The sequence below is a fragment of the Sceloporus occidentalis genome, unplaced genomic scaffold (assembly GCF_023333645.1).
Source record: "Sceloporus occidentalis isolate IW3139 unplaced genomic scaffold, rSceOcc1.0.p SCAF_62, whole genome shotgun sequence".
In the NCBI taxonomy this organism is placed as follows: Eukaryota; Metazoa; Chordata; class Lepidosauria; order Squamata; family Phrynosomatidae; genus Sceloporus; species Sceloporus occidentalis.
In genome coordinates, this window is record NW_028317042.1 from 1,508,884 (window position 1) to 1,532,183 (window position 23,300).

General features: G+C 35.9%; 1 protein-coding gene across 1 annotated transcript in view; it reads right to left on the minus strand.

Annotated features, from left to right (window-relative positions):
* Window positions 1–1,764: 1,764 nt before the first annotated feature.
* LOC149287278 (tetraspanin-9) overlaps window positions 1,765–23,300 on the minus strand; it is a 71,124-nt gene continuing 49,588 nt past the window's right edge. The window contains exons 2-7 of the mRNA XM_089493075.1: window positions 14,476–14,667; window positions 13,833–13,907; window positions 8,480–8,581; window positions 7,253–7,384; window positions 6,662–6,745; window positions 1,765–1,836 (exon numbers count right to left, since the gene is read on the minus strand). Coding sequence (XP_089349201.1) covers window positions 1,765–1,836; window positions 6,662–6,745; window positions 7,253–7,384; window positions 8,480–8,581; window positions 13,833–13,907; window positions 14,476–14,667 — 657 coding nt within the window. The remainder of the gene's footprint in view (window positions 1,837–6,661; window positions 6,746–7,252; window positions 7,385–8,479; window positions 8,582–13,832; window positions 13,908–14,475; window positions 14,668–23,300) is intronic.

The following is a 23,300-nucleotide window of genomic DNA, read 5'->3' on the forward strand; positions in this document are numbered from 1 at the left end:
TGTGGGGCAAATTTCCCAGGAAGATCTGGGAGGGAGCACAGAGTTTAGGACACAATTTGCTGCCCATCCTTGGAGGAATCGTTGCTAACTCCGACCCTGACCTAGAGGTATGTGCTGAAGTCTCTAGCAGGAATGTCCATAGAATATATTGTACACTGTTTTGTAAGTAAGTATATCGAGGATATCAAAGATTATATGTGCAAAGACACAGCTGAATATGTTGTATCTTTATCTGGTAACTGTTCGCATCTTAAAGCAACAATTTAAGAAAATCAAGAAAAAATAAATATGGTTGAAAGATTTTCAGCAGATAGAAGCAAGGGCAATCAGAAATAAGAACGTGTTGGGCTTTCTGGCTTATGGGGTTCTAATTCATTATACAAGTAACAAATCAGAATTGTGGAAGAGAATTGTTAATTAGGAAATAAAGTTACAGAGGGTAATAGTGACTCGAGATTACAGTGACACTTCTATGATGTAACAACGGGGCCAGATGACACCTGAACTTATTGGGTCATCTTCCTAGTCAGTACAGAAGGTCGTGTCCCATTTGTGATGTATTTCCAGTAAATTTTGGCTGTTTTCACAATGTTGTATGGCTTTTGGGGTTTATTCACTAAAGAAAGGGTTGTCAACGGGAGTTTCAACTCCCTCAATTCACTATTTCATTGCGAAGGGCCTACACTGGCAAGTTTCACTGCCAAGAAGGACTGAGTGGGCCCTGTCTAAGGCATAAGTCAATGGGTAAGAAGAAATCTCACTGATTAGTAGGTCAGAAGAGGCCGCCCACCTCTAAATGTATTTTTGTTCAGACTATTTGGGAACTGTTTTTTTTTTCCAGCATGCCGTTGCTTCGGAATCTACCGCCGGAATTCTAACTTACACTTTATTATCAAAAACATACTTCCCCCCCCCCTAACCAAGTGGGTATCACCATGAAAATGCCCTTATCACAAATGCCCATTAAAAAAAAAATTATAATAATAACGGCTGTAGGTATTTAGGAAAATCTTGAAAATTCTAATGATTTGTGAAAATATTTTACTTCTAGTTCATCATAATCCAGAATATCTTCATTTTCTCCAAAACACCGCCACCTACCTTAGGAAAACAATTCAAAACCAACGGGGTATTTGAAGATCAGATACTTAATGAAGAGCTCTCGTTCCCCTTCATGTCTCTGAACGTAAAAGTAATCATTTTTGTTTTACGTCGAGTGCATCCTTTTAAGATCACACGGTATTTTTTTGGATTAAAATAGGATGAATAATAAAAAAAAAATACACGTATAATGAGTTTGCTAGTTCTAATCTAAGTCAGTAACAAAACATATTCAGTTAAGTACAAAAAAAATCGCAGTCCATCCATGCAAACCGGCAGCCTCTGAGCTTGGGTACCGGTTTTTCAATGGCTGTAACGTCTTCCTCTTTGTTGTTGACTGAAGCCAAAGCTTATCATCCGTATCGTACTGGTAAAAGTTTTAAGCGTATCAGTAAGCAAAGCTTCTTCTTTCGAGTTCAAGAAGATTGTTAGAGCAGGTCGGCAAATACTTTTTTTTTTTTTTGTATATAGTTCCTTCTTTGGCAAATTAATAGCAAAATGCAATAACGCAGAAACATGAGTCAAGTAACGAAGTCGGGTTAGTGGGAAGCAGATCGGGGTTCGGGACAGTGTTTTTTTTTGCGGTGTTGTTTTTCTTTCTTGGGCCTTGTTCATTTTTTTTTTATGGCAAATTATGTTGATGCAATTGTCCTGTAGAAGACCTCAGGCATCGTATTTTTTACCAGTCCTGTGTATTTGCTGGAAGAGTGTCATGGAGAAGGCCATGCCAAGGATCTAGAAGTAAAATGTAAAGGAACATTTCATCATGTTAGATGTTTGATACATACTCACACGCAACAAAACAGAAAACTACTGTTTGTCCTTTACCTTAATTTGACTAAATCAGGTTGGGCAACCTAAGGCAGCTATCACTGGTGGATGAGTGAAGGTCATAGAGATGCCTCCATGTATACCAATATCTCATCACCTGCATACCGTTGGTCCACATGTTTCACTTGGTCCACTTGTTTTTAAAGTCATCAGAATCAAGTTCCCCTCTAGTCTCGGCAGAAGAAGAGCTTCCTACCAGGACAGATCTCCCGGTGGCATCCACAGTTTGGACCAGTGCCAACTGGCCATCATACCATACAATCAAAGCAAGCAATTGTTTTGGGCTCCATTAACTGATCACATATCCAAGTCTGATTCCTCACTGATGTTTCAACATCGATTTTTACGGTTCCCGTCATAAATGCTCTGCTTACATGGTCACTATAGTCCTAGACATGCTCCTGAGATAAAAATACTATTTTTTTGGTTGAAATATTCTTTATATATTTGTTTACGTATTTTTTTTTTTGTCCCTACATATAGCAATACCACTTGTATAACTCTAGCTATACGTCATCCGTCCAGTCCTTTCAGTCCATCACTACTAAATCTACTTTATTAATATTATTACTATTTCAAGAAGGAATAAAAATCTTAATGATGAAACCTGGGATCGCCAGGGAGATGACTATCATTCCCTGCTCATAAAGGCTGAACGCTATTATACCTGCCGCTAAAACTCGAACAGCTGAGCGGTAAAGTTTCAAAATGTGTCATTATAAAATATTGTGAAATCTTTAGATAATTATCAAACGCCTGACAACCTCCTGTTAAAGCGATAAAAAACATATACCGAATATATTTGGGTTTCTATAAATCAAATCTGTCAACTACGCATAAAACAAATGTATAAATTGTCATAGCAAATGTATAGATCGAGAGAGTAAGGATTCGAAAGTAACAAAGTTACAGGTCCACGTATTATTTTTTATTATTTTTTTTAAAAAAGATCTATTTTTATACAGAATATTGCTAATGTGTAGATAAAACAATACTTTTAAAATTGTAAGGGTTAGTACATACTTAGTAGTACATACTTAGACTGTAAGCTCTTGGGGACAGAGACTGCCTTTTCCCTAAAGTATTTATACTACTGCACTTATTATTAACAACGTATAAAAAATATAAAGAGATTAACAAAGGAAAGACTAGATGGGCCAACAGGGTCTTGTCTGTTGCCGCTATCCATGTATTTTCTTACATCACCAGGCAGCCCAGTATGCAAATGACTCTGGAAAAAAATTTACATACTGTACGGTATAATGATGTCACAAAAACATCAGTAAAAAATGTTTTTATTTATACTCGTATAGCTCAGCAGAGCTGCTCTTTTCAAAAGATTGAGACAATACATTATTTTTTTTTCTTTTCTCAGCGCATTCGTTTCATTTTCTAAACAAGAGATAATTAGACCGACCAAATCTTTTTTTTTTCTCTGTCTAGTTATCTTTCCGAAAGATAACATTTTTTTTCTCTGTAAATGTATCTCCTTTTTTAATTAAAAAAAATGAACAGCTTTAGGAAAATAATATTTAAAAAAAAAATATATATATACAGAGTATCTGAAAATTGGAATACTGGATGATGTCGGATGGGCATTTTTAATGAGATCGGCGCTGTCAAAACATATTAAAATCCTAGTTATTCGCTCATTAGATGGGGATAATTTGGGGGTGGGGGCGCATGAACAAAATAATGTTTTTCTTTTTTTTGTTGTATTATTCTAGTCCTTGTATAAACGAGTTATTTTAATTGTCCCTGGCTTGCGTCTGCCGTGTACCTTGGATTAGTCTTTATTTGACCGCTGCATAATTTATTTGGGCCATTTGAATAAATGATAATTAGAGCTCTGGCCGTGCCGTTGGTAATCATAGTAAAATTAACCCACTGGGTGCCTCTACTTATATTATTTAAACAGGCAAACGTATTATTATTATTTGGCAGGAAAATAAGAGCCATTTGGACAATCTAATCTGCCCATTCCCCTATCCAACGCAAGACCTTGTTTGTGCCATGTTGGAATTCCCTCGATGTACTAACCTCCACCTCTCCTGCTGGAAGGCTGTCCCATGCGTCACCCTCTCAAGGCAGAAATACATTTTTACAAATGCTAGTCTTTTTTCCTAGCATTTCTCCCATTTTCAAGTCTGACTTAAACCCTAACCAGCTCTTATGTAATACCCATGCGTGTTTAAATTGCCTTAAAGTATTCATCTCTACTACTTCTGCAGGAAGGCCGTTCCTCTTGTCTTCCATTATCTCAATACAATTATATCAGCTTTGTTCTAGAGATGGGGTCTCTAGTGTCGTAGACCCCCCTCCCTAACAGATTAAATGAATATCAAAACTGAATTCCCTGCGCAATTAATTATCTAAAGTTCTGATGTTATTTCAGGTATTTTACTATAAATTAAGGTATTTAATAAAAAAGGTGAAAGCGCTGGAGCTTCGTAATACATAATCAAAATGAATGACAAAGGGTGAAGTCATCTCGGTAATTGGATATATCTAATATAAAAGTGTGGCAGGGGAGAAAATCCATATTCTTTGTAATTGGAGAACTGATTTGCTGAAATACAGGTTCCTGGAATAAATCCACAGACTCGTCTTGCCGTCACCCTGGGCAAAGTCAAGTCCTCAAGTCTTCAACATCAATAACGGAAATAGTAATTGAATGTATAGGGCCGAGGAAATATGTGGATCCCTCCAATTCGCTGTTTGACCCGTTGACCTTATTCCCTGGAAGGTGTGAGGTTCAAACAAGAGAGTCCATCTTTGAAGGTCTGGCTCGGAGTCCTGGGATTTGCAGTTTAGCAAATTCCAGAGCTCCTAAGGTGCCTTAAGAGTGAATGGGATTTCTAAACCACATCATTTCAGATCTCGGTGCACTATGATGTCATATCATCTTCTTTCACGAATATTTATTATGAAGTCATTAGTTCTTTTTCAACCCAAAGTACTATGTTACTATGTTAGGGGATACTGGTGTAAGCAAAGCAGAAGAAACATTTGTATGGGCATACAAAAATCTCTAAGGTTAAAAAAAAACCTAAAATAAACCCCTTTGAGTATGTTTATCATTAAATTTATAAAACAAAATGAAAAAACGGGATCGATCAAAAATACTAAATATGACTGAACTTTGGGTATGTTTATGATTAAGAAATTGAAAATATTTGTGAAAATAATTTGTGAAAATATATTCCTGAAAATGCATATGGTAATTTACATTTTTTCCTATTTTTGAGTAATTGATTTATTTTATTCCTATTAATTATATTATTGTTTGGAATAACAAAAAAAAAAGTCGGGGGGAAAGCTTTTAACAAAAAAACAACTTTGAAAGTTAAAAAAAACCTTTTCAGAAAAATGATATAAGGCCCATTCGGTCTTAGCACTGAGCGCTCATCAACCAGCTGGAGAAGAGCCTTAGCCATGTGATCTATGCACACATTTAGAGATAAGTGCTAATTACGCTTCGAGATATTTAATTAAAAAAGGAGGTGACCTTGGCTGTTTAGAACATTGTCTCTGTATCCTGAACAAAGTGAGATACGAGCCGATCCCAAGGTCCCTTATGAAATCTGAACTCTTTTCATAATGTTTTCCGCAGCACCGTTGAAGACTTCAATGTCGTGTAGACTCCGTGTCCAAAGTAGGAGCTGTTCTATGTTTAGTCATTGTATCCATAGAACAGTTTGGACCGGTGAAGGTTGTAGAAGCCTTCCTTTTTGCTTTCAAACTCATGTAATTTCATCACATAGGCAAGTCGGACTAAAGGGTTAATAAATTCTCTTAAATGAAGCTCCAAAGGACTTATGAACAGCGAACCTCAAGCAGCCTTGCTCTAGGCAAATGCACATTTCTTCTAACCTCTTTGATACAGATTTAAAACAAAGTTTAACCCCTTAAGGACAATGGGCGGTCCCTAAACCCATTAAAAACAATGCATGTACGGGCTTTGTCATCAAGGGGTTAAAAAAAGCTAGTTCAGGGAAAGAACCTGTATATCCCATCAACTGAACAATGAACTGCGAGTACCTTTTATATTAAAATATATAAGTGGGGGGGGGTTCAAGCAGATGGAGGAGATCGGCAAATTATTTGGTCCCAATGTGATCACGTAACTTGGGTTAGTGGAGGTTTTTAAAGACCAACCATAGAAGTTAAATTACGTGTCATGACGATGATCCGATTATATGGACAACCATTACATTGATACATTCGGGAATCTAAAATCTGGTAAATAATAGGAAAAGTCAAGTTCCACCTAGAGGCCATGCAATAGTTTTATGATGGATACATTTGGGAAGAAAAAAATTGGCCTTATTATCTTGAAAATATATATATATTTAAAATCAGTATTATATATATATATATATATATTTTATATATATATTTTTCAAACTTTAACTCAACAGGGCCTTTGTTTCAGGGTTTTTAATTATCGTTACTGGGTATTCGCTGTCATAGTTTTACATAAAAAAAAAAAGAAAAAGACAAAAACCTTAGGGGCAGACAGACTGGTGGATGAATTCAAATTAAAATGAGCCAAGACAAGTGACCTATTTTGGAAAAAAAAAACAAGACGAACAGCATGTGACGGAAAGGCGCAGACAATGATTCTCTTGGTTTTTTTTTTTTTAGCTTACCTACGAAGATTACCATAAAATTGAAGGAAAAGACTCATATTATATGAAATATAAATCAAGGAATAAAAAGAAAGTACCTGTATTATGAGAACGCACATTCCGATTGTGCCAAGAACATGCTTATTGTCGTCAAACCACATCTTCACTTTCTCGTAGCAACCCTATAAAATGTATAAAAAAACATAAAAAAACAAGTTTCAGTTTCTAATTGCAGTAACTACAGAATGCCTTATTATTATCCAAAATTCCACTAATTAATTTGAGCGTCAAAGAATAATGTCTGTCCGCTAGAGCCTTAGTTGTACAGCTATCATTAACTCTATAATTACCGCATCATTGTGATGGCCAACAATATACATTGCAAGGTATAGAGAAGTCTAAATCGTGAAGTGTCTGTAGGATAGACTACCAATCGGCCTCATTGGGGTAATACTTACGGGATAGCCACAAAGAAGGTAGCCATACAACGGGAATTTCGCCAGCCTGGTGGAACTACATTTCTTTTTAAAGAAAAAATTCTATTAAAATAACCCTTAATGTAACGTAACTTTAAACAATTACCCAATTAGGTTAGTCAAACACCGAAGTACGTAATTGTTCGTAGATTCACAGCCGATAACCAGAGTAAAACCACACGGAGATAAAAAGGATGGACAGTCTCGACTCACCGTTTTCCACACTAAACCGGTGGAATTATGACCGCAGTCCTGGGAATTCTCCATGCAGCATCGATCTGGAACGTGGTTATCGCCCATTACTGGATACCAATCTGTATAATCTGTAACTCCGCAGCACTGCATCTACATTAAAAAATAAATGTAAAAGAAATAATATTTATATCTAAATACAGGCACAAAAACAGCTTCATGTTCAGAAATGTCTTTTTTTGTGTGAAATACACAGATTATGATTTGGCCGTTTTGTGAAATAATATGCTGTAATTATGAGAGCCACCTGCCGTTATTCCTCATCATCTCTCTATGATTGGCAGCGAGAAGTGAAAATATACTGGGAATTGCTCTTTGACATTCGGAGGTGTTACGTTGAGAGTCGAAGAAAACACAGAAATGGTAGAATTCTCGTGTGAGCTCTTCAAGAGAAACTCCAGCCATCGTATGCACTCTTTAACCCTTTAAGGACAATGGGCGGTCCCTAAACCCATTGAAAACAATGCATTTTGAGCCCGTACGTGTCCGGGCTTTGTCATTAGGGGTTAAATAATCATGTGGTCCTACTACAAATGTATAGAAGGATTTTGCAGAATCGGCCATATGCTTTTCCCCCTTTTACCTATTCCCCCATCTGTCCACCATTTCTCATGCTGCCCGAGGGGGGTCTAATGAGACCCCTGCCACACATATACAAAAAAGTGCTCCCATTTATTTCAATCGGAGCTCTATTTCTGCTGCTCATTGGCTGCGTTTACTTACAAAGTAAGTACTTTTGCACTCCTGGTCTAGTGAATTGACCCCGTAAATTGTCCGCGTTTATAGTAGAGGTCTTTGTGCTTACCGTTAAATGGGACTTAGGCTGATATATTCACAATTATACACAATATTATTATTATTATAGACGAAGGGTCGAATTGGTAAACTTTTCTTCTTGGCCTACTGACTAATTAGAATACTGGGCAAACAACTGGAAATGTGCAAAATTTCAACATTCCGCATATTAATGAAGTTCAAAACAGTGGAAGTTCAGCTACTTAACCTTAACTTACTAACTTTCAATTTGCCTCATCACAACCAAGAAAGGAACTTTAATTTGCCTTTCATCACTGGTAATAATAATCTATACTTCAATCTATACTTAAATCATCTTTTAATCAGTTTATTCTATTGTTAAATTGTTCTTTGAGAAGCAATATACGCCTATAGGAGAACCAAGGAACCTACTTCAGCCTGAATAATGTTCCACGCGTTCTTCAGTCCAACGTTATTTTCCGTATTGTAAAGCAATAAACCTTCTTTCAGATCCTTCTTTGCATTTTCATTGATCTATGGGAGAAAAAGAAAACACAGTGGAATAAGTACACAGAAAAGGAGATTTTTTTCTTAGCAACAAACCTTTTAGTTTTATTTATTATTTTACCCGTAACACAGCTTCACGTCACAATTATATTACTCAAGGTAGCGTTCCACCTATTCTTCGGAATTTAACGCTTGTATAACTAAACGCAGTGTTAGGAGCATCATTATGTTAAATGCCCCAAACCTTTCCGATAAATGATTTTTTTTAATGATTTAATGCTCATAATATTTCCTTGGAATACATTAACGAAGAAAAGGTTGGCACGGATAGTAAGTTGTCATAGAAAATTAAAATGCTTCCTTAAAGTTTCTGTGTTGGTTTTATTTGATTAAAACTTCAGAGTAAAGAATAAAATTATATTATTATTATTATTATTATATTATTATTATGTATCTACTATACTAGAAAGCGGAAGTAATGGGTTATCTAAATGGAACAGACCCTATAAAGCAACAATAGATGGATTTAAACATTTTCTACCTCAAGTTGCCCATCAGAAATTTGGAATTAAGTGACATGAAGTGATATTTGAGGCTTTAAACTTGACTTAGATGATTTGGAGACTTAAAATCAAATGCGGAATGATGGACCACCAAGAATTATGATGCCAAGAGATCAGAACTACCTCCTTTTGAATGCTGGCATGAGTTACGACTAGGGATGGTCACTTGGTTTTACTTGTTCACGGATGTTCCACCCATACTCTAGATGTCCTAATGTCCTTCAAACCCAAACCTTGTCATTCTGCCCATCAAAGGAACCAGGTTATTAAGCCGAAAAGACCCTCCAGAATGTCACATCCTATACATCCCCCCTCATGCATAGAAATGCATGAAAAGTTTAGCTTCCTCCTCTTGGGACATTTACATTTTTTGATATGTGAAAACTTCTAAAAAAACATCTTGAAATTGTAAATTCTGGAAAGTGAGTCTTACAATATGTACTTCGGAAGACCTCTTTTTTGGCTTTTGCCCATTATAAAAAAAGAAGAAAAATATGAGGACATTTCTTTTTAGTTTAAAAAAAGTAACAAAGATGCAAATACTTGAAAGCAGACAAGCACTATAATGTAATTTAATGATTACGTAAGCAGATAGGAAAAACTTTTAAAAGAATAATAGTGTGGACTGTAAAATTAGCTATAAACAAAACAAAATTAAACATAATTCTCAAACATTATTAGAAGTATTTTTTTTCTATTTTTTTTAAATATTTCTGTCAAAGGAATTACTCCAATAAACGGTAACAGCACATAATTCATCTGCCATTGTCTTATTTTACTACTTTGCATTATAATTTATACAACCCTATTCCGAAATGAATTAGGAAAAGCCACTGGTTGATTTATCAAGAGAGGAAAAAGTACAGAAGATTTATGAGTCTGATTTATGAATTCCAGAAGCAGTTAATTATGGTTCAATGATTTCTTCCAGGGATGAATAAAAAAAAAATTTGACCTTTGAGACCAAAAAAAAAAAAAATAAAAAAAAAAAACTCCTTTAAACCCACTAGGCACATAAATATAGTTGTAAAAATGAAGATAGGGGTGACCTTTAAACATCATGACAAAGTCAAATATATGAACTGTGGCTGGATGATTTTTTTCTTCCAAGGATGAGTTTATAGAACAACGGGTTGTTTAAAAAAAGGGCAGCGGGTTATCCGAAATCTTATGCAAGCTACACTTCTTTAATGCTAATACATTTTAAAATGGTCTCAATTGCAGTGTAGTCAGAGGAGTAAGACTCAATTAAAGTGCAATGGAGCGGATTTAATGTAAGTTCTGTGAACCAAATTCTCCCAAATGAAAAACCAATTGAGCATCTCACCCTGATTCTGGACATTAAACATCTGGATACCATGACTTTTTTTTTCTCCCAAATTGGTTGAATTTATAGTTTTAAGCATCTTTTGTCCTAATATGCAATTTATATATATATATATATATATATATATATATATATATATATATATATAATTTATTAATTATATATATATATATATATTATATTAAAATGCATTAAATAAAAATAAAAATTTCACATATTAACAAAATGTAATAAAATTTATAATTAAACTTTATAGAATATATAGTTTAATTATACATTTTATTACATTTTGTTAATATGTGAATTTTTTCTTTTTATGTAATGCATTTTAATACATTATCTATATTTGAAGAATGATTTATATTTTAATAGACATATAACTATATTAAAAGGTTAAATCACTGGAAATCAGCTTGTTTTGACTGATACATATATGCAACTATAGATATAATAGCAAATATATGCTAATTCTTCTCACTTTCTCGATCATTCCCATATTATTCATGGATGGCAGTTTGTAATATTGTTGGGATGGAATTTTAATACACATTGAATTGTAAATTTCACTTAACATTTAAACTGGATGGTTCCCCTTACGTTTGCAGTACCTGTTGAGGGGGCTCAGAGGTGTCAGGAGGGTCTGGGCAGACCCTCTTGGAATCTTTTTACTGTCATTGGTTTAAGCCAGTAGAAGGGTGCCGCCATCTTGGGAAAGTCATGCTGTCTCCCAATATGGCGTTTGTGATTGCTCCTGAAACCAAACGAAACCCTTTTTTTGGTCTTGATATTGTTGATTGCTTTCTAAGGCACGTCCATTGTCGTTATCTGCATGTTTTTCCGTGGCGTGCCTGGCATGTCAATTGTCATTAAGGTGTTAAAGAATTCCATTGCAAATGTGAAACAATAAGTAGGAATGTTACAGTGGTTTCCATGTGGCCAACTCTCCATTTAGAACTTTGCCCCTGGTCTGCACTTTAAAACCATGGCTCAAAGTTCTACCTTAACTTAGTTGCATTTATTGCTTCCCATGAGTAATATACTTGGTGGAACAGAACAACCAAAATTCTCCATACAGAATATAATTTTATTTATATTTTCTCAGGCAAGGAAAGAAAATACCATGTTGTGGATATGTATCAAAGCTAATGTCATTTTTATTAGAAATCTTACCCTTATTTCCCATTAATAATAAAAAAAAATATGAGGCACATCATGGACTTTGTGTACAGGTACTTATTTGATCCCAAAATTTGACTTAAGTATTAGACTGGAGCATTCAAGACATTCTACTTCTAACAAATGTTATTTTCTTGTTAGGAGTAGAATGAATGAATGCTGTCAAAGTCTATTACTGTCACTGTAAGAAAAGGACTGGGGTCAATGTCATTTACCAATGAAGGATGAATTAATCAACTGAAAGGTCACCTTCAAAAAAGGGGGTTATCTGTGAGTGTCTTCCAGTTTGTGGGAGATAGATTGGTGAATCATGCTGTGTACGGAGCGGCTACACAGAAATTTCACTGGCCAAAATGTGTCAAATCCCAAGAATAAATGAAAAATAAATACATAAATAAATAATAATAATAATTAAAAAATGATACCTAGAACTAAATGTTCTATGCATTAGACAGGCCATGCAAGGAACATTGATTAGTTGACCATGCACTGGATCCAAGGTAACTTACTTTTTCATGGATTCTAAAACTGGTCAGAGGAAGTTATGTTAAAACTTAGATTACATTAAAATATTCCTACCATGATCTTCATTAATGACCATGAAGCAAATCGAATGATTGCGTATATTTTCCAAACTCTTCTTTCAACCATGATCTTTGATTTCTAATTCTGACTAGATATAAAACAGTTTTAATTGGTCTTAATGGGACCCATTATGTCTTCCTTCGTTACCCACTCTACTGTTTTTAATAAAAGAAAAACACTTCAAAATCTTTGAAGTTTTTATTTTTTTTGCCAGCATCATTAGTTTATCAAATCCTCTTAGATGCTGTGGCAATTGGGTTTTTTTTTCATATAAAACATTCCTGTAAACATTCTTTCACTTTGATATGCAAATGCTCCTTTCATAACCAGAAGTAAAATCAATAATAATCCAAAAAAGGTGCATTTTTCTATAGCAAGAACTTAAAAGCAATAAGACAGGTAATGAACAAAAATCAAATTTGCTGTATTTTTTTTTCTCTGTTCTTTATTCCTTCACTTATTCTACGCACTTTTATATGGGGACGTTGCTCTTTTTCAGATATATTATTAAAAGCTACGAAGAGTGAGGCATAATCTCGTAAATTCATGAGGACACATTCTTCAACGCCATCCACTCTGTCCATTGATGGTGGAGGTCTTGTTGGCTCAGGTGGCCATGGGTAGTTCTTGGCCGAAGCTACCATACAGAATGTTTTTTTTTCAACGGAGCCTTACTGAGTATGAAATTCTGACGAGAAGGACATATGGTCTGGTGGCTTTTTTGAGCTGCCATCACGTTCTGTGTCATGTAGCTTCAATAGTTACCCTAACAGAATGGTGGTTTCAGCTGATGAGGTTTTATGTCAGATTAAAGACCATTTCCAATTGCTAAACATGATGTAAAAAGATGTGGCAGGCTTGACAAACCAGGGCTTTGTGTTTCAAATTATTCATTCATTACTATTCATTCATCAATCAGAGAACTTTAATGTTCCATATATGTGTCCACATTTGCCTCAACGCTTCCTATAGGGACATCAGACAGATCGGATAAAAACTAAAATGACTTCTTTTCTTCAGCTGACAGCATTAAAAAAAAAAAGGACTAAAATCGACAAAATCTCTTTCTACTTTTATAATGTCAAAACTAATAAAAAACAAGCAACTAGAATGCATTCTAGCGACAGCTGTTTATTATTTTGCAATTTGTTTCAAGTGAATATTTAAAACAGCAAATAGCTAAAAAGCACTGTTACATTTAAAAAATATAATTGTTTTATGAGCCCAATTTAGAAAAATTAAACATCTGTACTTATACAAAATAATAAATGTGTTCTTTCTAATTGTTTTTTGTCTTGCTTCATCAAAGACTGAATGTATTTTTTTCTTTTTTTTGGAAATATTAAAATCCGGATAACAATGTCGCTTTGTTAATGTCTCTCTCTTCTCTTTAACAGCGACACGTCAGTTATGGTGTAATGATAGCTACGTGGTCCCTTTAAAATGTCATAATGTTCCCCTGTGGGTAACGCAATTTATAGAGTTCTCATGTGTCCATGTAAAATAATGACACGGCAGTAAATGATGACATCATAGAGCCTTGTCTTCCCTTGTCTCATAGTTAGTGTGGAACCAATCACAGGCCCTACGGGCAGAAGGCTCATGTAATAAAATATACATATCTTACCTCATCCTTATACACAAAGAACAGGATAAGCATAATCAGCTCTGCCAAAAGGATTATCAGCAAAATGATGAAAAACTGCAAAAATGAAAAGCAAAAAATTAGTATTTTATAATAAAATTATAGCTGTATTATCACAGACAGTCGTATAGTTTTAGGCTACAGTATAAGAAACTATGGGAATGCTTTATAAAAGTGATTATGGACCATAGTCTGGAAGGTAGTTGTCCATTCAATGAAAATGGGACGATTTCATTGGTTTCTATAATATAGAGTTTTAAAACATATACAAACAATGCAATAAAAAAAACAAACTAATGGATGTTTAACCTCCGGGAGATCACGCAAACTCCTGGAAAGTCACAGTAAGCTCTATGTGGGACCCATGAAAGGTGTTATGAGACTAAATACTCCAGTTGAAGAAAACTCAACTTCATATTTTTTAAAGGGAACACTTAGTTGCCATGAGACACAAAGAAAAGCAGATGTGAAATCCAGGGAAATCGAGAAATTAACAGATCTGCTACTGTTTTTAAGCTTAACATACTAGATAGTGAAATTAATGTTTTTGGATAAGTGGACCAGCACCTTTTTTTTGGTCCTTCGTAGCCTTTTATTGTCACCCCATAAAGATATTGAAACTTACGCTTAACAGTAGGCACTTGTTTTCCTTGATAGCACCTAAGCAGCCAAGAAAACCAGTCACCATCACAATTGTCCCGATGGCAATCACTAGATTTGCAGCTGAAAGTGATGGAAAACTGGGAGAAAATGTTGCGAAGTTTCCTTGCGAAACCGACAGCCATATTCCCACTCCTAATAGTCCACAGCCGCAGAGCTGCAAGAAACAGAACGGGAGACAGATCGATACATTGTACCTTGATTAAAAAAAAAGTAACTGTTTCACATCATGTTTACCCTTTTTTCTGAACATTATCATGAAACTAACACTGACATTCCATGAAATAATATGCACTCAGTATAAATTCTGATTAACCCCTTAAGGACAATGGACGGTCCCTAAACCCATTGAAAACAATGCATTTTGTCATTAAGGGGTTAATACTATTAAGGTCAGGAGTCTCCAGGTGGAGATCTCCATTGGGGCACAGGCAAGCAGGGGGCCCGGCTTCCCAGGTATGTCCTGGCCCTCTCATTGGGCCTTATGGTCTGCTACCCCAGACTGGGTTGTAGTGGCCCACTACCTGTACCTGGGCCCTTGTGGGCTTGGGGGCTCGAATGGCCCCTTCCATTGGATTGGGGCCCAAGTTCTCATTTCCAGGGACTGGCGATCAGTGGCTTCTTTCCAGACCATTGTGAGCTGTAGGGTACGGTTGTCCTATTGCAAGAATGGGAAGGGGCAAGTTCTTTGTCATTTATCACTGGGAAAGTCTTCTACTTTAGATCTGGAGAGAATTGAATCTAAAATAATGGCTCCTGTAGGAATTTAGTTAGAATTACATCTAATTTAGCGCCCAATCATTCAGCTTTTTAGCTAATATTCTATAGTCTAGGGAAATCAGCAGAAAAAAGATTGATGACTTCCTGGCAAGTGGTTATCCAGGAAAGATGGTCTTTTCTGTCAAACTTTAAAGAGCCGTTAAATGCAGATTAAATTATGACGTTAAGCATGAAACTAAAGTTTTCACTTGAGCGCTGCTAACTTTACTGCACTTAAATATACCTCGGTAAGTGGTTCTGCCATTCAAACGCGCGTTTTTTATACAGGTCCAACAGACCGCAAAGAATGTAAAATGAGATAATGCCAATTGGTTACGAAATTCTTCACTGATGAGTGAATTCCGTCAAACATTCAGTAATGCTTTATTTCATGTTTTAAGAGTCGAAAGAACACAAGACCATCAACGTATGTTGGAATCTGCCTTTGACGATATAGAGTTGGTATCTCCCTGGACAAACGCATGCCCTCAAAGGCTTGTATGTGACTCCAACTAGACTTAAGTTCTCATGTTATTCTGTATAGTACCAAGATACTCTAGAACCCTCAAGAAAGCAAAAAGTCACACATTAAGTTGTATCACTTTAATTGTATCATTCATGGGAACTTCCCAAGGAACAGTAGATAGCCAGAGCTCTCCCTCTTCTGGGAAGAGAGGCTTCACGAGGGAGTGGGGGCCAGCAGCCCATGGAGGCATGGTTAGCTCCACATGGGGCAGGGTGAGCCACAAATAGGAGACAGGACTAGCCCCAAACAAGTGGGCATTGAGAAGTGACTATGGCTACATGCTGCTCCTCTGCCAGGAGACTCTGGGAAGGTGGGCTTCCCTTGGAGACTCCAGATCAAACCTAGAGCGTTCTCAGGTATGATCGTAAGCCTATAATTGTCATCATAGTATATGAATTTAATTCTGACAATGATTTAGTCGTTTGGCAATGTTTACGACCCACTTTTCAAAGTCTCCGCGTGTTTAACCAACATACACAGGCTCATGTTTTAAGATACATGCCATCTCCAACTCCTTATATCTCCCTGAAGAACATTATTACGTGTCCTGCACACCAATGATAATCCTTGATGCACACATATCAAAAATGCACAAAATTATAATTTTAGAGACACACTAGGCGGCGGACGATATAATGCAAACACTGTAAATTTATTTTATGAAACTGTAAATCGAGAAAAAGACCTGCAATTGCAGTCCATACGCGTAAGAGAAAAAAAAAAACAAAAAAAATATGAAACTCGCTACAATATTATTTTAAAATGCTGGTCAATTTTTCACCTTCCTTCTCGATACAGCTTCTATTAATAAAAAAAAAATAAAAAATACAAAATGCATAAGCGAGCACTGTGCACCTTGACTTCCAAGATTGATGTTTCTAACCTACAGAATTGAATAAACCTATACAATATAAATTCTATACAGAAATTGGCTAGCTTATCAATACCAAGCCAATTCTGCTACTGTATAATTTAACATAAATTACGCACAGTGCTGCGAAAAAGAAAAGCTAGGGGAGGATATTTACAATCAAGTTGTCCTCCACTCTCACCGTTTTTTTGTTTTTTTTTGTATATTTTTTTTTTTTATTCCCCGCATTGAAATTCTTCCGCATTCTGGTTGATAGCGACAGTGATCGGTTAGGATAATAAAAGCACGGCTCAGAATGACACTGACTGCATGTCTGCAATTTTTTATCCTCCCTCCAGCAACGCCTGCCAGTAGATTTCACGCCACTGTCTTACAACGCAGTCCAGAGAAATGCGAACCATTTATTCTTGTACGTCATCCAGAATTCCAGAACAAGTTCCAGATCAAGTCAGCTACTCAAGTTAATGTTTGAATATTTTTTTTTCTTGTATTTTTTTTTTAATTAATATTTTTAATGATTTTGTTATCCTCTTTACATTCATTTTATGTAATAGTTAAGGACCTGGAACTATATGTGGTTCTGAAAGTCGCTTATATGATGTGTAAATAGAATATTGGGTTAAAATTGCCCCGGTGCATAAAATGACATTTTTAGTAGAGAATAATAGCTTTTAAATTTCATCTCGTACTCTTAAAATTTTCTGCCAAAAGTGATAAAGACAATATTGAGCCATTCAAATTGTACAGAAATCAAATCCAACTGTGATGTATAACAGGGTTTATAACTTTGATCTCCAAGAAACGATTTGTTATGCCGCAACAGCATTTAACCCCTTAATGACAAAGCCCGTACATGTACGGGCTCTAAATGCATTGCTTTCAACGGGTTTAGGGACCACCCATTGTCCTTAAGGGGTTAATAAGCCCAGTCTTTTAACGCAAACTATAAACCGATGAATCAACGTTCTTACGCAAAGATTAATTTTAACAGACGCTCGTTTGTTGATGGAGAAAATGTATCAACGGAACTATGAAAGATATAAAAAAATCGGACTTCTTTCTTTGACGTTTTTGTTATTATTTTTTATTATAATTAATGGCCCTAGAGGGGAAACTCATCTCCGAAATATATTAATTGCTCCAGCTACTCCTTTGATTATGGCTTGAAGAACAGATGGGTAAATAAAACTGCTACTGTTGACGGTACTAGAGTATAGAAAATAGTATAAAGCAGATATTTTAATGGCTAAATCAGTGTTTTGCAATAAAACATTAAGTAATCTGCTGGAGATTAGAGGTAGCCGATACGTCGTCATTAACATTATCTGGTCGTCGTTAATTAAGAAACTATTATGATGAAAAACTCCCTTTCTTGGAAAATGTCTTTTAAACTGAGCCTACTTCTGATTTATTTCAATATTGTGGAATAAGCCATTTAGCTGTGAATGATTTATACCGTTCTTTACGTTCTGTATACATTTCAGTGGTTTGCAAATGGGAAAAGCAGGAAAACCATAAAAAAAAAAATATAAGAATGTGTTTTGGCATTCTAATTTGGCAGCGAGATGCTTCAGGAAAAAGGTCACTCCATTCAGACAAAATGGATATGTACCGTATATCAATTATTAGCAATTACATGGATTAATATACAATATATTATATATATATATATATATATATATATATATATATATGGGTTTATTTGGTTATTTTTTGCAGAATTTACGAACCACACATTCTAAACATTTTTTACATTCTGTCTTAGTTGATCAGAAATATGTATGTTGCGTTATCAGGATTATTTCGTACATAAAAAAAAAAAAAATCAATTTCACATGCTTTTATCCTATACTACGGAAGGTGATTGCGTATCTGTAGCTATCGATTGATCAGGAACCACAATAGATTTATTAGGAATATCTACTACCCCAGAATGTGCATTACGGGCAACAGGGGATTCTGAAAGCTTGTTTGTTACACGCCATTGGAACTCGGAGAAGAAATGTTAGGTCCCCAGACTCATTACCTTTAAAGGTAAACCATATGCCGATAGAATTTAAATGCAAATTTTCTGCAAACGCTTAACTACTTTGTTGGTGTTATTTATTCCCTGTCCTGAAGTTCCCCCCATTCTCCTCTCCAAACCCCCACAGAGGCTGTCTAAACCAATCAACAACGGCCAGGAACTTAACAACAGGAAGAGAGGGGTAACCTTGCAGATGCTCAGAACAGGAAGTTAAGATGGCTGCTCCCATGCCTATGGTGGGTTTCTGATATATATATGATATATATATATATATATATATATATATATATATATATATATATAGATATGTGTGTGTATGTTACCCATCCTACAGCACCCCAAACAACCTCGATTTGAAAAAGAATGACAGAAAACGATCAAAAAAGGAATTGTCAGCATCCAGTGTATTTGTACCCTGGACACTTACCCCTTTGGATTGTCCTGCTTCTACCCATGCTAATTTCCAATATACCCCTTCAAATCTTTAACCCCTCATCCTCTCTATCTGTTGACCCCCATCCCCCACTTTAGCTGGCAAAGCCACACTCCTGCTATTTCACTCCGATGCTGAGTGAGTGTTATGTTACCTCTTTATCCTGTGAAGAATGCCACAGACTTACTACGGCACAAGCTATTTGAAAGAGCCAGTGCCTTAAGAAAGAAAGAAAGGGGCTACATATCCTTTCTGAGCCCCAGAAGAAGAAAAATGTTGATCCAGTGTTCTTCTGTGGTCTTACAATGGCACTGGCACCATCACCAACTTCATGGATGCGGTTAAACCAAAATACCTTTGCTTTTTTTAACTTAAAAAAGGTTATAAATTGGTCACAAAGTCATATATAAAGTAGCCACAACTCTGACCACGCCCCCTAAAATAAATGTCCTTTTATGGCTGTTTGACACACTTTTTTTAGCTATGACACGCAACGTACAGTATTCCATAATATGGAAAAGGACACTAGTTAACGTTTTTAGTGACATCCGTACCGTCAGACCTGAAGAGAAGCTTTTATTTTTTTTTGTAGCCTGACTCACATTTAATGAAAGTCGATGATTTGATGGTTCAACACCGAACACTCTAATGAATGCTTGAATTCATTAAGAGTGGCTAGAAAGTTAAAGGGGGGGAAATTCGCATTTGAAGAACCAGAGTAAGTGATGTGTCACGGAGGAGTTCAAACTAATCATTCTGCCAAGTCGAAAGGTGTTAACACGGTGCCTGATTAAACAATCTATTTCCTTTCATGCCTAATGCAGAGAAAATGTTCTTACACAACAGGTGAACTACTGAGTGAAGAAAAGGAAAATATAGAAAATATAGCAATTTATTTTACGGTTAAGAGAAAAATCAGCTGGCAAGTTCCTCAAAGGAAGGTATTGATCTCTTTTGAGATTCACAACTGCGTTCTACATCATACTACAGAGGTGTGACATCAGCAATAAACATATTACTACTTGATAGAGTATTCATAATGATACAGCTCTGAATGTTCCTAATAGTGTGGGATATTGCGTTAACGCTTTAGGGCGTATGTTTGCAGGAGAGCTGGAGTTTTAACTCTCTAAGTTGACTGCGCATTAAGAATGATCAATAAGCTTGCCCAGCCAGAAGAATTTGGGGGGAATCAATAATGTTTTCAGCTGAATCTTAGCCATTTATATATGAGTTCTCACTCTATTTTCTTAGCCCAATCTACTAGCCAAACACCCTGACTCCTTATCATACTGCCTGTGGGAAACAATGGAATGGCTTAGTCTTAATCAACCAGTCGGACTCTCTGACTAATGAAAGTCTATGGAGGAACGGACTTCATAAGCGTTGCCATAAAGCATCAGCTCAGTGTGTTGTTTGAGCAGGGAAAGTCACCCAAAATGTCACATGACAACAATGGCCGCCTCCAGGTCTGCAGAAAAAGGGAGTTTATTAGAAAAAGAATCCAGTTTTTGTCTGACTTTTGCCGACCTACATTACTGTGTACAGGACTGGGGTTCAATGCTCAAGCAGAAAATATTTTTCACCATGGGATGTCCATTTTTAAACACATTATAAATAAAAGGAATAATATATATTTAATGTAAAGGTTTTTTTTATATACTTTTAGAGAGTATGTTGTATATTCTTCAAACCCAACCTGCAAAACTAAAGATTTAACTTAAACATAGGTTTTATATCAACCTCCCTGTTTCAGACATCCCGCTCTGGTGGTTAATGTATAGAATAGCATATTACTTACTACCACCATAAACTACTTTAAAGGCTTTTATGGTTTCACATTATGTCGTATTACACTGCGTTACTTGAGCCGAAACAATATCATGAGCAGTGATCTATGATGTGGTTCAAAACAGAAGCTTCCAAAAATATTTTAAGCCATTTCATACAGGAGGAGTTATCTCGTCTTTGGGACTAAGAGGTCTCTTTTGCGCTGGTGGAAAGTGGGTTAACGGTATAAATGGTTTCATTTCAGAACATAACAATAGACGGGGGAAAGCGGAAACAACAATAATAGGTACTTAAAGAGACTCCATCATCTGGAGACGGCCATGCATTGTATCGAGGCTAAATTGGGATTACAGTGCTTGCTTTCTCGATCTGAAGGGAATTCATTCCAACTTTGTTTCTAGCGCACATTGAATTGTGTCTTTTGTTCTTTGAAAAAAATAGATCAAAAGATGAAGTTTGAGCCGGTTTGCCCACGAACGAACGAGATACAAAGCAACAAATAAAAGAAGTCCTAGAATTATTTTAAGAACTGCAGCCCTATACAAGCTCCAACAAATCAGCTTAATAAACACTTACAGCTCTCCCAATTTAAAAAAAAAAAGAAAAAACTGTTAATATTATCATAAACCGAACCTAGCCGAGCTTTTTAACAGTTTGATTCATTAAGAAGACACATTTTCATGACATGTTCTTCAAGGCATAAGAAGTTTTAGCATCGGGAACCGAGTCTGATATGAGCCACAGCTTTGGAAACTTGTTCAGGTATTGTAAGTGGGTCAGATTTTATGCAATCTCAATTACTGTTCCTTCCATTCTTTTCTGATCTCTCGAAAGCCGGCGAGGATAGCTTTATGTGCCATTGTTTCACTCTTCGCTAATATAATCCTTGAAATTCTCTCTCTCGCGTACATCAAGGCCTGAGCAAATTCGTATTAAGAGACAGTATCATCATAGAACAAATTTTCCTGCGTCACGCTCATTACTCGACTTGACTTATCTACTGAACCCCACTTCAAAATTCTCTATAGCTTTTAAAAAAATATATATTAATCCTTGTTTTTTTAAAAAATATTTCTCCAAGTATGAAATAAAATAGAAAACTGGCAGCAAAGTATTTTATATTTCCAGATAGCTTTTCATTTCAGTTAGTAAGTAAGTGAATAGCAAGTGGAAAAAAAAAAGAAAAACAGTAAAATGCCAATAAAGAATCTAATGTTAGGAAGATTCGTGGAAAGTGTCTGGTTCCCTCCCAAGACCCTTGAGGAGAGTCTTGATCACCAGGACGGGACATCTAGGACTAGGTGCATCCCTATTTACTCAGACTATGGTTTCGCCTTCGAACAGCCAATCCCATCATCTCCTTAAGGCGCAGGACAGCAAAAACTGTCTAATCTGAGAACGAGCTACTGAAACATCATCACTTGTAGAGTTGGTGGCGCTAGTAAAGACCAATTACCACTAATCATCCTTAGTTGAGATGAGCAGATAGCCAACGTATGGTTTATCTTTCTTCCTGCCAGATGGCTTGGTTGAAGCTAAAAATCTGGGTTTGCGCAAGGGCTTAGGTACATTTTTTTAGTTTTGGAATCAATATGAATAATAGGGATTGGTATTGACTTTTATTCTTGGGTGCGCAGAGGGTTTATTCATTTCAAAGTATCTGTGCTGGCATGCGGAAACCAGCCACCTTACACAGCCCTACGTTAATCGATTTGGATTGTTTATAGAACTTCCATTTTCTTTACATTCCTTTAAGCTATTTTTTCTAAGAGCTGAGACCAATCATTCGCATGTGTCCATAATGACATAAAGAAATAAGGTAGAGACAGATATTGGACTTGAGAACACTCTTCATTACTCACCTATAACTATTGGGACTGAATAGTTAGTTGGTTTACAAGCATTCATTTCTATTTAATTATCCCTTAACAGGGTTGGGGTTAGGAGGGGAAATGGGTTGGGATGAGGGCATGGCCAATAATCTCTCTCCTATCGGGAGAAACAGGAAACCGACGTGGAGACCCAAGGAAGGAGCTCTTCACTCGGAGACTCCGAATCATCTTGTCTTATGTTCAGAAAACAGAAAGGGTTATATTTAATTTCACATGCTTTATAGGGACTTGATATGTGATATGAGATGCTGGAATCTAAGAATTTTTAAGCTATCAAAAAAAAAAACAGCGCAGCGTGAAAAAAAAAAGAAATCACAACATCAATAGCATTAAGCATTATGTGAAAAACTCTCCAGTGTATTATTGGCAAAATAAATTAATTTACAAGCGCCTTGCAAATTTTAAAAGGCCTTCACATGACAAAATCAATACCCCTAATCCAAACTTAATATCTACTATCACGTAAAAGAAATAAAAAAATAAGTAAAAAAC